The 12,617-nt window shown below is 42.1% G+C and overlaps 1 protein-coding gene across 1 annotated transcript in view; it reads right to left on the bottom strand.

Moving 5' to 3' along the window:
• Positions 1-12,617, bottom strand: part of MSH3 (mutS homolog 3) — a 429,495-nt gene that overhangs the window by 233,184 nt on the left and 183,694 nt on the right. Inside the window, 1 exon segment of the mRNA XM_082257605.1 lies at positions 3,081-3,190. Coding sequence (XP_082113731.1) covers positions 3,081-3,190 — 110 coding nt within the window.

Genomic DNA, 12,617 nt, shown 5'->3' with positions numbered 1-12,617 from the left:
CTTTCCTCCAAATTCTACAAACACCCCATAATGACAACTTGAAAGGTTTGTTTAAAATCTTTGCAAATTTATTAAAAAAAAAAAAAAAAAAAATCACATGTACATAATTATTCACAGCCTTTGCCCTCAAAATTTAGCTCAGATGCATTCTGTTTCCAGTGATCATCCTTGAGATGTTTCTACAACTTTATTGGAATCCACCTGTGGTAAATGCAGTTGATTGGACATGATTTGGAAAGGCACACACCTATCTATATACCGTCCCACAGGTAACAGTGCGTGCCAGAGCACAAATCAATCCATGAAGTCCAAGGAATTGTCAGAAGGAAAGGGAACATAAACATTTCTACAACATTGAAGGTCCCAATGAGCACAGTGGCCTACATCATCTGTAAATGGAAGACGTCTGGAACCACCAAGACTCTTCCTAAAGTGGGCCGTCCGGCTAAATGGAGCAAATGGGGGAGAAAGGCCTTTTCGTCAGGGAGGTGACAAAGAACCGATTGTCACTCTGACAGAGCTCCAGTGTTTCTTTGTGGAGAGGGAAGAACCTTTCAGAAGAACAACTATCTCTGCAGAACTCCACCAATGAGGGCTGTATGGTAGAGTGGCCAGACGGAAACCACTCCTCAGTAAAAGGCACATGACAGCCCGTCTGGAGTTTACCAAAGGGCACCTAAAGTCCCAGACCATGAGAAACAAAATTCTCTTGTATGATAAAACAAAGATTGAACTCTTTGGCCTGAATGTCAAGCGTCAGTTCTGGAGGAAACCAGTTCATCACCAGGCCAATACTATCCCTACAGTGAAGCATGGTGGTGGCAGCATCATGCTGTGGGGGTGTTGTTCGGTGGTAGGAACTGGGAGACTAGTCAGGATTGAGGGAAAGATGAATGCAGCAATTTACAGAGACATCCTTGATGAAAACCTGCTCCAGAGTGCTCTGGACCTCACACTGGGGCGAAAGTTCATCCCCCAAGAGGATAATGACCCTAAGCACACAGCCAAGATAAAAAGTGGCTACGGGACAACTCTGTGAATGTCCCTGGCAGAGCCCAGACTTGAACCCAATTGAACTTCTCTGAAGAGATCTGAAAAAAGTTGTGCACCCCAACCAACCTGATGGAGCTTGTGTCTTGCAAAGAAGAATGGGAGAAACTGCCAAAAAATAGGTGTGCCAAGCTTTTAGCATCAAACTCAAAAAGACTTGAGGCTGTAATTGGTGCCAAATGTGCTTCAACAAAGTATTGAGCAAAGGCTGTGAATACTTATTGTGGGGGAAACCCCAAAACTCATGGGTTTCAGTAACATTTTGACTGTTGAAACCAGATTGAAAAATATTTATTTTACAAACATGTAGGTAGAAAGACATGTTTGGAGAGCAATTCAGTCACATTACATTCTGTTGGTTTGAAAACAATTGCTCCATATGCCTAAGGACTTGTATTACAATTTATACATTCTGAAGTAGGTGGCACTTAGCTAACTAAATTCTTTTGAAGACCCATTTGAGTCTTTGGTGACATTCTTTAATATGCGGATGATCATTCACAGAGTTGTCACTTCCAAGGCTCGTTAACTGAACAGGTCTTCAAAGGTCAAGATAGCAATCTAACAGCTGGAGGGGTAAATGGCTTTTGAACCCAACAGCTGTTATACAATATGACTTCTCACAACATATAAATCCAATATATCTGCTTAATCATAAATACATGTTTGATAATCATATATAAATGTTTGATAAATAACATGGCTGTTCCCTTTTGTCCTTCACTTATGTACATAGGATTTTTCTTTTTTTAATTTTAATAAATTTGCAAAGATTTCAAACTTCTTTTACACTGCCATTATGGGGTAATGTAGAATTTTGAAGAAAATAATGAATTTAATGTTTGGAATGTAATTTTGGAATAAGGCTGTAACATAACAAAAATGTGGAAAAAGTAAAGCGCTGTGAATACTAGAAAAAATAAGCACATTTTGTATTGTTTGATTCCAAACAAAGTAAAAGATTTAGTTCAGAATAAAAAAAAAGGATATTTACAGACATGTATCTACCAATGATCAATTTATTTTTAAGGTATGACTTAAAAAACATTTAGAGCAATACATACAGAAAAATAAGTATTTGTGAAATTGATATTAAATAAAAAGGAAAAAAAAACATGCACACTTCTCACTGGAAAAGTTAATCTCTTCTATAATCATGCTCACATATGGTTCTCCTGAGTTGTATTAATCTGGAGCAGAACTGCCTGTCTGGTGTCTATTCAATAATCCTCAGAAGGAAGACGTCATCAGACATGAACTGACCTATTTTTACCTCTTATCTACTTATCAGCATGCTGAACAAAGAGGAAAAGGATGCATCCAAGGTGACAGTGTTCATGGGTCACTGGGTCATTCAATGAAAACCACCTGTTGGTGTCAGTATGGAAACCAGAGCACAAATAATGATTAAGATCACTAAATAATGTAGAATTCAGGAGCCAGTAAGTCCAAAGTGTAAGCCAGAAAACTTTTTTTTAGGAGCCAGGGAACATGCTATTCCAAGGGCTACAGAAAAACTTCATAGAAGTTAAGGATTATACACATGATAAAGCATTTGACTCATAGGCTAGCAGTGATGGGAAAAGAGAATGCACATCTAAATGGATGTCAGGGATGCCCTCTTTCATGTTACAATGGGAAAAGGTCACCTTGATTCTTCTGCACTATCATCGCATGCTTCAAAGCACTTCATGGATGGCACATAATGATTAGGGTTGCTGTTTTTATTTTACAAAGTTATCACAAAGATACTTGCAGTTTCAATTAAAACTCCAAAACAGGATTACAGACTTCCCTTGGCACGACCCACTCCAGTAGGTACAAAATCTGCTCCTGCTTACTCCTAATTACACTCACCTGACAATTAAGCAAACCTTTCACAGGACTTCACTGTGTAAAATATCTGCTGCAAGGGGTAATGTTGGATAATCTGGCATTGCTTAATGAAGTTTCCCCTAAATTATATCAACAGCCTCTGCCTCATTCAGCTATGGTTTAGAAAAAGGCACAAATCAATATTAAACAATTACCTGGAATTTATCAGCGGTTGAGCCACCCATTGTCTGAGCTTTCGTCTACCAAATGCGGTTTTGGTATGGTCCAACACCCAGATCAAGCTACCCTTTGTCTTCTGGTCAGTCTGAGATATAGAAGAAAGAATTAGAGTAAAGTAATTTTTTTAAAAAGGAAAAATATATCTTATTGCCCTTGAGAATGTATTACTGTATTAAGTTTACCTAACACTTATTTCTACCATTATTTTTCTGTGACACATGTTCATATTTTATACAGGTTTTCCCTATTGCAGCCATCTGTATTTCCAATCCGTTTGCCTAAGAAAATCATTTACATAAGCTACCTAGACTGATTACTACTTTAAATTGAGGTTTATTGACAGAGCAGTATCTTCAGACTTCGTTCACACGGGCTTTCTGATCAGGTCCGCATGTCAGTTTTTCAGGCGGACCTGATCAGCGGTGACATGTTCGCTGACACCCGCTGCTGTCCGGTCAGATCCTGTCTGTGAAATCCAGACACATGGAAACCCTATTTTTCATCCGTCTGGAAAATCGGATCGGATGAAAACGGACAGTCGGTCTGTTTTCATCCGATCTCCCATAGAAAAGAGCGGGCCTCTAACAGGTCTGTCTCAGCACAGTGAGCGGAGATGGACCCATCATCCGCCTGCTCAGTGGGGATCGGCGGATCAATCCCCCTGCTGAGCAAAACAGAGTCCGCCGGGCGCAAAGCCGTGTGAAAGAACCCTTACTAAACCCACAACAGTTATGTCAGTCTGTACATGCAGTAAAGCATGCTTGTTATACTCACTGTGGAACCTAAGGGGCTAATCCTCTGCATTGTGTAAAAAGGCTGTTTTATCCTATATGCACGGATCCTCCCCTTCTTGCATTGCCTCCAAAACATGTCCGGATAAGACAGAGTTTCTGGAGTCAGGCTGCACATGCTCAGTTTGGTGTGTATTGCTAGAGTGTTTTTTTTTTCTTGGTAGAGTGCATGTGATCAGCACAGGGCCAATCATCACTGTCAAGACAGAGGGTCAGGGGGGTCATGAATACAGATAGGACAGTCATTGCAGTATGAAAACTCCTCCTACAAGCTTTAACCAGGCACTGATAGAGGCCACAAGACTGCTATATACTGCTGACGAGAAACCAGATATAGTGAATGCAGGATCCTGGGTTTAGGGACACTTTAAAGTGACTCTACTGTACTTCTAGGCAGGACTGCATGCATATACAATTAATCCATAATTAAATGTTGATAAGGTAAGGCTCCATGTACACGGGACGTTGTTAAAAGTCACTTTGAATGCTGGAATTTTTAGGACGTTTGAAACATCCGTTAGGTCACGTTTGAACCCGCGTTTAGCGGGGGTTTAGCGGGCGTTTGCGTTTAGAACCGTTCCTAGGAGGTCAAAAAAATGATTCCCCTTTAAAATGGAAAAACGCAAACGCTAAACGCGGGTCATCGCGTTCGGCCGCGTTTGGTCGCGTTTTTGCGCTTGAAACGCCGGGAAACACGCGTTCGAATGCAAATAATTGCATTCCAAAAAATGTCCCTGAACTCAACTGCCTGCAAATTACTGTATATTAAAAAAGAATAGCGCGCAAATGCAAAGGAAATTACTACCAAATCTGAAGAGAGTCCATAAATAAAAATGGGGGTTTGGTCCCACCATATGGCCATATCGTGCTCAAGCCCACTACTGCGTCAAAGTACCCCATTATCAGTGGGTCCTACACTATCCATGAAAAAGAGATGAATCCAGCCTTTCTAACCCATGGAGATAATACTCCTTGCTGGGAAAAATGTGCAAATGCACTACAGGGGACTCCTCCTATATCCACTTGAAATTACTGTAAACGACCCTGTGTACATGGACAGATAAGATAACATGTAGGTGGGTTCAGGGGCTTCTGGAAAAAACGCCCAACTGCTCCTAAACGGCCATTTACAACGTCCCGTGTACATGGAGCCTAATACAGCAGGTCATAGTTACACACTCACACAAAAGACATATATATATACACAGCAATAAAGAGTATGGAGTGCATTTAAACACTGCAACAATGTGACATCAATGCATACATTTCATGTGAAAAAAAGAGGGAAATAAATCTTTAAAAAAAAAAAAAAAAAACATCTAATGGTTGGTAAGCTGCATTATACTAAATTTTTAGTTTTGGGTTTAACGCTACTTTAGTTAATGGTGCCTGTGTTGCAGGCAGGTTGAAATTTTACTAAAGATTTTCAAAAGGAAAGTTTCCTTTAAATGTGTCAATTAATGGATGTAAAAGCACAGTGCAAAGACCTACAACAATGTTAAAAAATGTAGAAAACCTGAGGAAGCAATCACATTTCAGTTTACTTTAATCAGTTGAGATGAAGATTGAAATCTGACTGGGTGGTCTGGGTTATTGAAACTTTCATATCATAATGTGCTTTGCGCTGCCTAAAGTGGAAGTAAACACATTTTTTTATCTAGTACCTACAGGTAAGTAAGCATCTAATCAGGCTTACCCGTAGGTACAGTGAATATCTCCTTAAATTGATAAAAGCAAAAGGTAAGTACCCTAGGATCAGGAAATGACCGGATTAGTAAGTATACCGGCCCAAATTAGAAGCATCGACTCACCAATAAAAGTGGCATCTAACCCTTCAACTCCTAAACACGACAAGCAATTTGTGGAAAGCAAAATGGAAAGACCAAAGGTGTTCAGTAAAAGAGGAAGGGAATAGAACAGCGCGGTTTTCTTCTTAAAAGGTTTTAATGACTATCAAAATGAAACACAAATCTCAAAACAAAAACTAACCACACTGCACATACATTTAACAATGAAAACATTGCCAAATTAATGCACACCTGGGTTCACACTCAACCACATAAATGAACATGATTATGCAATGGCGCAAAAATCAGTAATGTCAAAACTGCAGGCAGTGGTGAGATTTAGGAAACCCCAGTGCGGTAATCCACGACAAGGTAGTAACTTCCCACTGTGGACATCTATTCTCACAATCCTGCCTTTAATAGACCTATAACAACCTTAGTCACTGGTATATAGGTAATAGTGAAATTTAGGAAACCACAATGTAGTCAGCTCAACACCGGCTATACTCGTACTTTGTGGACATCCAATATCACATTAATACCCAATATTCACCAGGAATAGGTCTAATAGCACTTTAAATTATGCAAAACAATGAAAAACTTATAATAAAAAGGAACCCAGCAGGGAATGTGAACCAATGAGTGGATAATCGATTCTACACCAGTGTATGGCTAGTAGAGATTGACCGATATATTAGAATCGGCCTTTGGATTTACAGATATTGCCGATATTTTCGTGACGTCATTGCGCATGTTGTGCGCACACGTTCTGCCTGTGCGGCCCACACGTTCAGCCTGCGCGGCCCATGCGTGACGCCATTTCACCGCGCACGTTCTCTGCCTTAAGACCGCCTCCCACGCCTCAGACAGCCTCGTGTGCAGTCAGCTGCAGTCCGGTCTGGTCACGGTGCCAGCCAGCCATCCATCCATCCATCCACCCACCACAGGGTGCCAGCCGCCAACCATCCAACCTACAACAACAGAACAGGCCAGGGTGAGTAAGTGAAACCAAGCCAGCTACCCACACAACAGGGTGACCCCAAGTCAGCCACCACACCACAGTTTTTACAGCAAGCCAGCCACCCATAACAGGGTGATACCAAGCAAGCCACCACACCACAGTTTTCCCAGCAAGCCAGCACCCATAACAGGGTGACCCCAAGCCAGCCAGCCACCACAGTGTTCCTGCAAGCCAGCAAGCCAGCCAGCCACCACAGTGTTTCTGCAAGCCAGCCACCGCAGTGTTCCTGCAAGCCAGCCACCCATAACAGGGTAACACTAAGCCAGCCAGCCAGCCACCACAGTGTTCCTGTAAGCCAGCCACCCATAACAGGGTGACACCAACTCAGCCAGCCACCACCGTGTTCCTGCAAGCCAGCCACCCAAAACAGGGTGACACCAACCCAGCCACCCACCACAGTGTTCCTGCAAGCCAGTCGGCCACCACAGTGTTCCAGCAAGCTAGCCACCCATAACAGGGCAACACCAAGCCAGCCAGCCACCACAGTGTTCCTGCAAGCCAGCCACCCACCCATAACAGGGTGACACCAAGCAAGCCAGCCACCACAGTGTTCTGGCAAGCAAGCCACCCACAACAGGGTGACACCAAGCCACCCACACTGCCAGGCGTCAGCCACCAACCCACAACAGGGTGTCAGCAAGCAGCCACCCACGCTGCCAGGCATCAGCCACCAACCCACAACAGGGTGCCAGCAAGCAACCACCCACACTGCCAGGCGTCAGCCACCAACCCACAACAGGGTGCCAGCAAGCAACACACACCACCAGGCGTCAGCCACTAACCCACAATAGGGTGCCAGTAAGCAACCACCCACACTGCCAGCCGTCAGCCACCAACCCACAACAGGGCACCAGCAAGCAACCACCCACACTTCCAGGCGTCAGCCACCAACCCACAACAGGGAGCCAGCAACTTCAGCAATTCCTTTTTTTAATCTTTTAAATTGAAATGGAGATGGATGCAGAGAAAAAAGTAAAAAACAAAATGAATATCAATGTGATTTTGATTCAATACCTCCTCCACTATCCCAGGCAACAATAACACATATGTTTGTGAAAAAAAAACAAATGTCACTGCCTAGATTCAGATGGAAGATCCCAACTGCTGGACAGAGTAATCACAGAGATGATTGTCACTGATAACCAGCCATTTACAATGGTGTCTGACTCAGGATTTCAGCGGTTGATGTCCATACTTGAGCCAAGCTACACACTGAAGAGTGAGCAGTATTATCGAAGCGAAATGCTGGCAAAGCTTCACCAAAAGGTAGTTGACAAAGTAAAGGCTATGCTGCAACCAGAGGATGCGGGCAACTCACTCTCATTCACGACGGACTGCTGGTCACAAAAAGAGTCAGAGTCACTAAGGATTCTTACATGCCACTTCATTGACAGCGGATGGACAAAAAGGCAATTGGTGTTGAATACAAAAGTGATGCAAGGATCCCACACAGCTGAGTACAGTAGAGAAATGTTTCTAGGCATGCTTGAAGAATGGGGAATCAACAAAAACTGAGTGATGCTTGTGCAACTTCGAGACAGTGGAGCAAACATGCAGAAAGGAATGAGGCTTGCTGATATGTCATACCTCAGTGTCATGGCACACAACACCCTCCAACTTTCAAATGATGGTCTGTCAAGCTAAAGAGCTTTGATCGATATCCAATTCAAGGGATTGAACATAAATATCAAGTGCAAATTTTAGGAACTGCAACCATTTTTATACACAGTTCCCCTAACTTTCAGGAGCTCAAATGTAATTAGACAAACAAATATAATCATAAATAAAATGTTCATTTTTAACATTTTGTTGAGAATTCTTTACGGACAATGACTGCCTGAAGCCTGGAAGCCATGGACATTACCAAAGACTGGCTTTCCTTCTTTCTGATGCTTTGCCAGGCTCTAACTGCAGCTTTCTTTAGTTCTTTGTTTGTGGGTCTTTCTGCCTTTAGTTTTGCCTTTGGCAAGTGAAATGCATGTTCAATTGGGTTGTGATCAGGTAATTGACTCGGCCATTGCAGAATATTCCACTTCAAAAGCTCCTGGGTTGCTGTTGCAGTGTGTTTTGGATTATTGTCCATCTGTACTGTTAAATGCCATCCAATCAACTTTGCTGTATTTGGCAAAATCTGGACTGACAGTATATCTCTAAACACTGCAGAATTCATCCGGCTGCTTCTGTCTTCTGTCACATCATCAATAAGCACCAATGACCCAGTGCCACTGGAAGCCATGCATGCCCAGGCCATCACACTGCCTCCACCGTGTTTTACAGAGGACGTTGTGTGCTTTGGATCATGGGCTGTTCCAAGCCTTCTCCACACTTTTTTCTTTCTGTCATTCTGATACAGATTAATCTTAGTTTCATCTGTCCAAAGAATGCTTTTCCAGAACTAATCTGCCTTTTTAGGATGTTTTTTGGCAAAGTCTAATCTGCCTTTTCTATTCTTATGAATGGTTTGCACCTTGTGATGAACCCTCTGTATTTGCTCTTGTGAAGTTCTCTCTTGATTGTAGACTTTGACAATGATACGCCCACCTCCTGGAGAGTGACCTTCACTTGTCTGGATGTTGTGAATGGGTTTTCTTTACCATAGAGAGGATCCTGCGATCATCCACCACTGTTGTCTTCTGTGGTTGTCCAGGCCTTTTTATGTTGCTGAGCTCATCAATGCGTTCTTCTTTCGTCAGAAACCAAAACCAAACTGTTGATTTGGCCACTCCTAATGTTGCTGCTATCTCGTTGATGGATGTTTCGTTTTTGAAGCCTTACAATAGCCTGTTTCACTTGCATGGACAGCTCCTTTGAGCGCATGATGTAGGTTCACAGCAGTAGATTCCAAATGCAAATATCACACTTCGAATCAACTCCAGACCTTTTACCTGCTTAATTGTTGAAGAAATAATAAAAGAGTAGCCCACACCTGGCCATAAATCAGCTTTTGATTCAACTGTTCAATTCGTTTTGCTCCCTTGATTGATTAGACCCTCAAAGTAAACCTTAGAGTGTGCACTTTTAGCCCATATCCATGTCATAACTATGGCTTGAATATGTTTTGGTAAATATCTGAAAAAACTAAAATTGTGCCTGTGTCCAAATATATATGGACCTAACTGTATTGGCTAAGGCGAAACAATGGCTGACAGAAGATATTCAACAGGAGGTTCCTGCCGAAAAGACAAGTCCAGAACACTATTTTTATGAAGAGCAGCGTGCTGCAAAAACAGGAAAATGTCCAAAAATATGTCAACGAACAGAAGAGAACCTTCATCATCGTCGAATATATCAGGACATTTTCAGTGTTTTATTGGGGAGGAGGATTCAATTTCTTCTGAATCTGCAACTATGAGCCTGGATGATGAACTCCATCTCTATTTGAAGAAGCAGTAATTGACAGAAGTCATCCTCTTCAGTGGTGGAAAGAAAATGAGGCACGCTACAAATGACTTGCTTCCCATGCTGAAGATGCCTCTCTCTCTCTGCTCCTCTGTCCTCCACTCCTCCTGAGCATGTATGTTTATGAAGTGGCAGCATTGTATGAACAAAACAGTAGACCTTTAACAGGTGACCATGATGGACATGCTGAAATGTTCTGCTTTCTGCAGTATAATATTGTTCTACTTAACTGGGAGTATTGAAAAGAGTAGTGTCCACTCCGATCCACTGTCTAGCTTTTTTCTAGCAGTTTTGCACTGACAGCTGTAGTTGCTGTGAGTGCCCTACTGCAAAGAGTCCAATCCAATGTCTAGCTGTTGCCTAGCTATTTTTCTAGAAGTTTTTCACTGACTGCTGCAGTTGCAGTGAGTGCCCTACTGCAGAGGTAGTCCCACTGAGTGACTCCAATCCAATCCACTGTCTAGCTGTTGCCTACCTTTTTTTCTAGCAGTTTTGCACTGACTGCTCTAGTTGCAGTGAGTGCCCTACTGCAAATAATCCAATCCAATGTCTAGCTGCTGCTTTGCTTATTTTCTAGCAGTTTTGCACTGACTGCTGCAGTTGCAGTGAGAGCCCTACTGCAGAGGTAGTCCACTGAGTGACTCCAAACCAATCCACTGTCTAGATGTTGCCTAGCTTTTTTCAAGCAGTTTTGCACTGACTGCTGTAGTTGCATTGAGTGCCCTACTGCAGAGGTAGTCCACTGACTCCAGTCCAAACCACTGTGTAACTTGTCTAGCTGTTGTCTTGTCTAGCTTTTTTTCTAGTAGTTTTGCACTAACTGCACCGCAGTAGTGATTTATTGCAGTATGTGAGTGCATTACTGCAGCAGTTTTATTATGCATTCCATTAATGCACAATCAGATTATGTGAAACTGATGTCCCTGCAAGTGCACTTTTCCTATCAGTTTTCATGCAGTTAAGGTGTAAAGAATGCTAAAATGTTAATAAACAAAGATTAACATGTTTATTAACAATTTTTTGTCAAAATTTGTGTTTATTTTGCAAAATTTTAAATGTGTGAAAATATCGGCCAATACCGATACGCGATCGGCAAAACATCGGTATGGGCAACAAAAAACCGATATCGGTCGATCAATAATGGCTAATACACAGTAATCAGCGATCTGTAAGTGTAAAGAATTCCTATGGTGCCCTGTCAAGCAGCTTCAGGCAATGCAAAATGTCATTGTAGTCTGAAAGGCACCGATAACAAGTTAATCAAGGTATGGCAATAGGCTGCAGAAAGCAGGGATCACGTGTGTAAATCCTGGTAATTGAAGTCTGACCACACTGATACGATATGACCTATATAGTCAGCGATAGGAAGGGGTCACTGAGTAGTGGAATATTGACAATGTTACTCACAGTTTGTCTGTAACAGCACTTATTTGAGGAGTACAGTGTGGGCTGAAGGGATGATCCCGTACTCCACTGGTGGCTCACAGCCGCCTCCTTTATTTATCCACTAATGCTGTTTCAAATGACAGATAGCCTGTTGAGCTGTTCTGTCCTATCACCAGAGATCTTCGGTGGTAACCCCTCCCTTAGTTTTTAATTTTTCCATGTACGTATGCATTTTATCATTTTAATAGAAAATCACCTAAAACCGCCAAACATCTATATATTTGAAATATATTTTTATATATATATGAAAGCAGAGGCCCTGTAGAATAAAATGGTGGCCGTTGCTACTTTTTATGCCACACGATATTTGCACAAAAGTGTATGAAATCTATATTTTTCATGGAAAAAAAAAAAAAACACTAAAATTAATTTTAGTGCACACAAACAGAATAAAATACTCAATTTCACATGTCCTGAAATTTAGAAAAACATCAATACCAAACATTTTTCATGAGGAACGGTTTAAATGCCATCACTTATCATTTTAGACTAGAACACAAATAATGGCCCTAGAATTATTGTTCTCACTCCGATGTTACCCAACATGTGTGGTGCAGTTGCCTTTTACATAAACATGGGTGTCATATGCATGCGTTTTTTTTTTTTTTTTTTTTAAAGAGGTTGTAAACCCAAATTTTTTTTTTTCCTTCACCCTGAAAGAGAAACACATAATGAGCTAGTATGCATCGCATACTAGCTCATTATGAAATACTTACCTTAAAACGAGCCCCCGTCGTGCCGCCCGCTTACCTCCATGTCTTCCGGGATCGCAGCATCCGGCCATCTGATTGGCCGGAGCCACGGTGACGTCACGCACGCGCGCGGGAGCCGACGGTCACGGCACGGGGCTCTGAAGGAACGGCACCAGCGGCCGTTCCTTCAGAGCGCATGCGCCAGTGACGTCACTGGCTGCACTTAAGGTAAATATCTCCTAAACGGTACATGTTTAGGAGATATTTACAGTACATATAGGTAAGCCTTATCATAGGCTTACCTATAGGTACAACTTGCAGAGGAGGGTTTACTTCATCTTTAAATGGAAAATAATTTTAATTGTAATTTACAAGG

Source organism: Pelophylax lessonae (genome assembly GCF_965119305.1).
Source record: "Pelophylax lessonae genome assembly, chromosome: 1".
Taxonomy (NCBI): Eukaryota; Metazoa; Chordata; class Amphibia; order Anura; family Ranidae; genus Pelophylax; species Pelophylax lessonae.
Note: the sequence above shows the minus strand (reverse complement) of the source record. Positions and strands in the feature narration are given on the sequence as shown.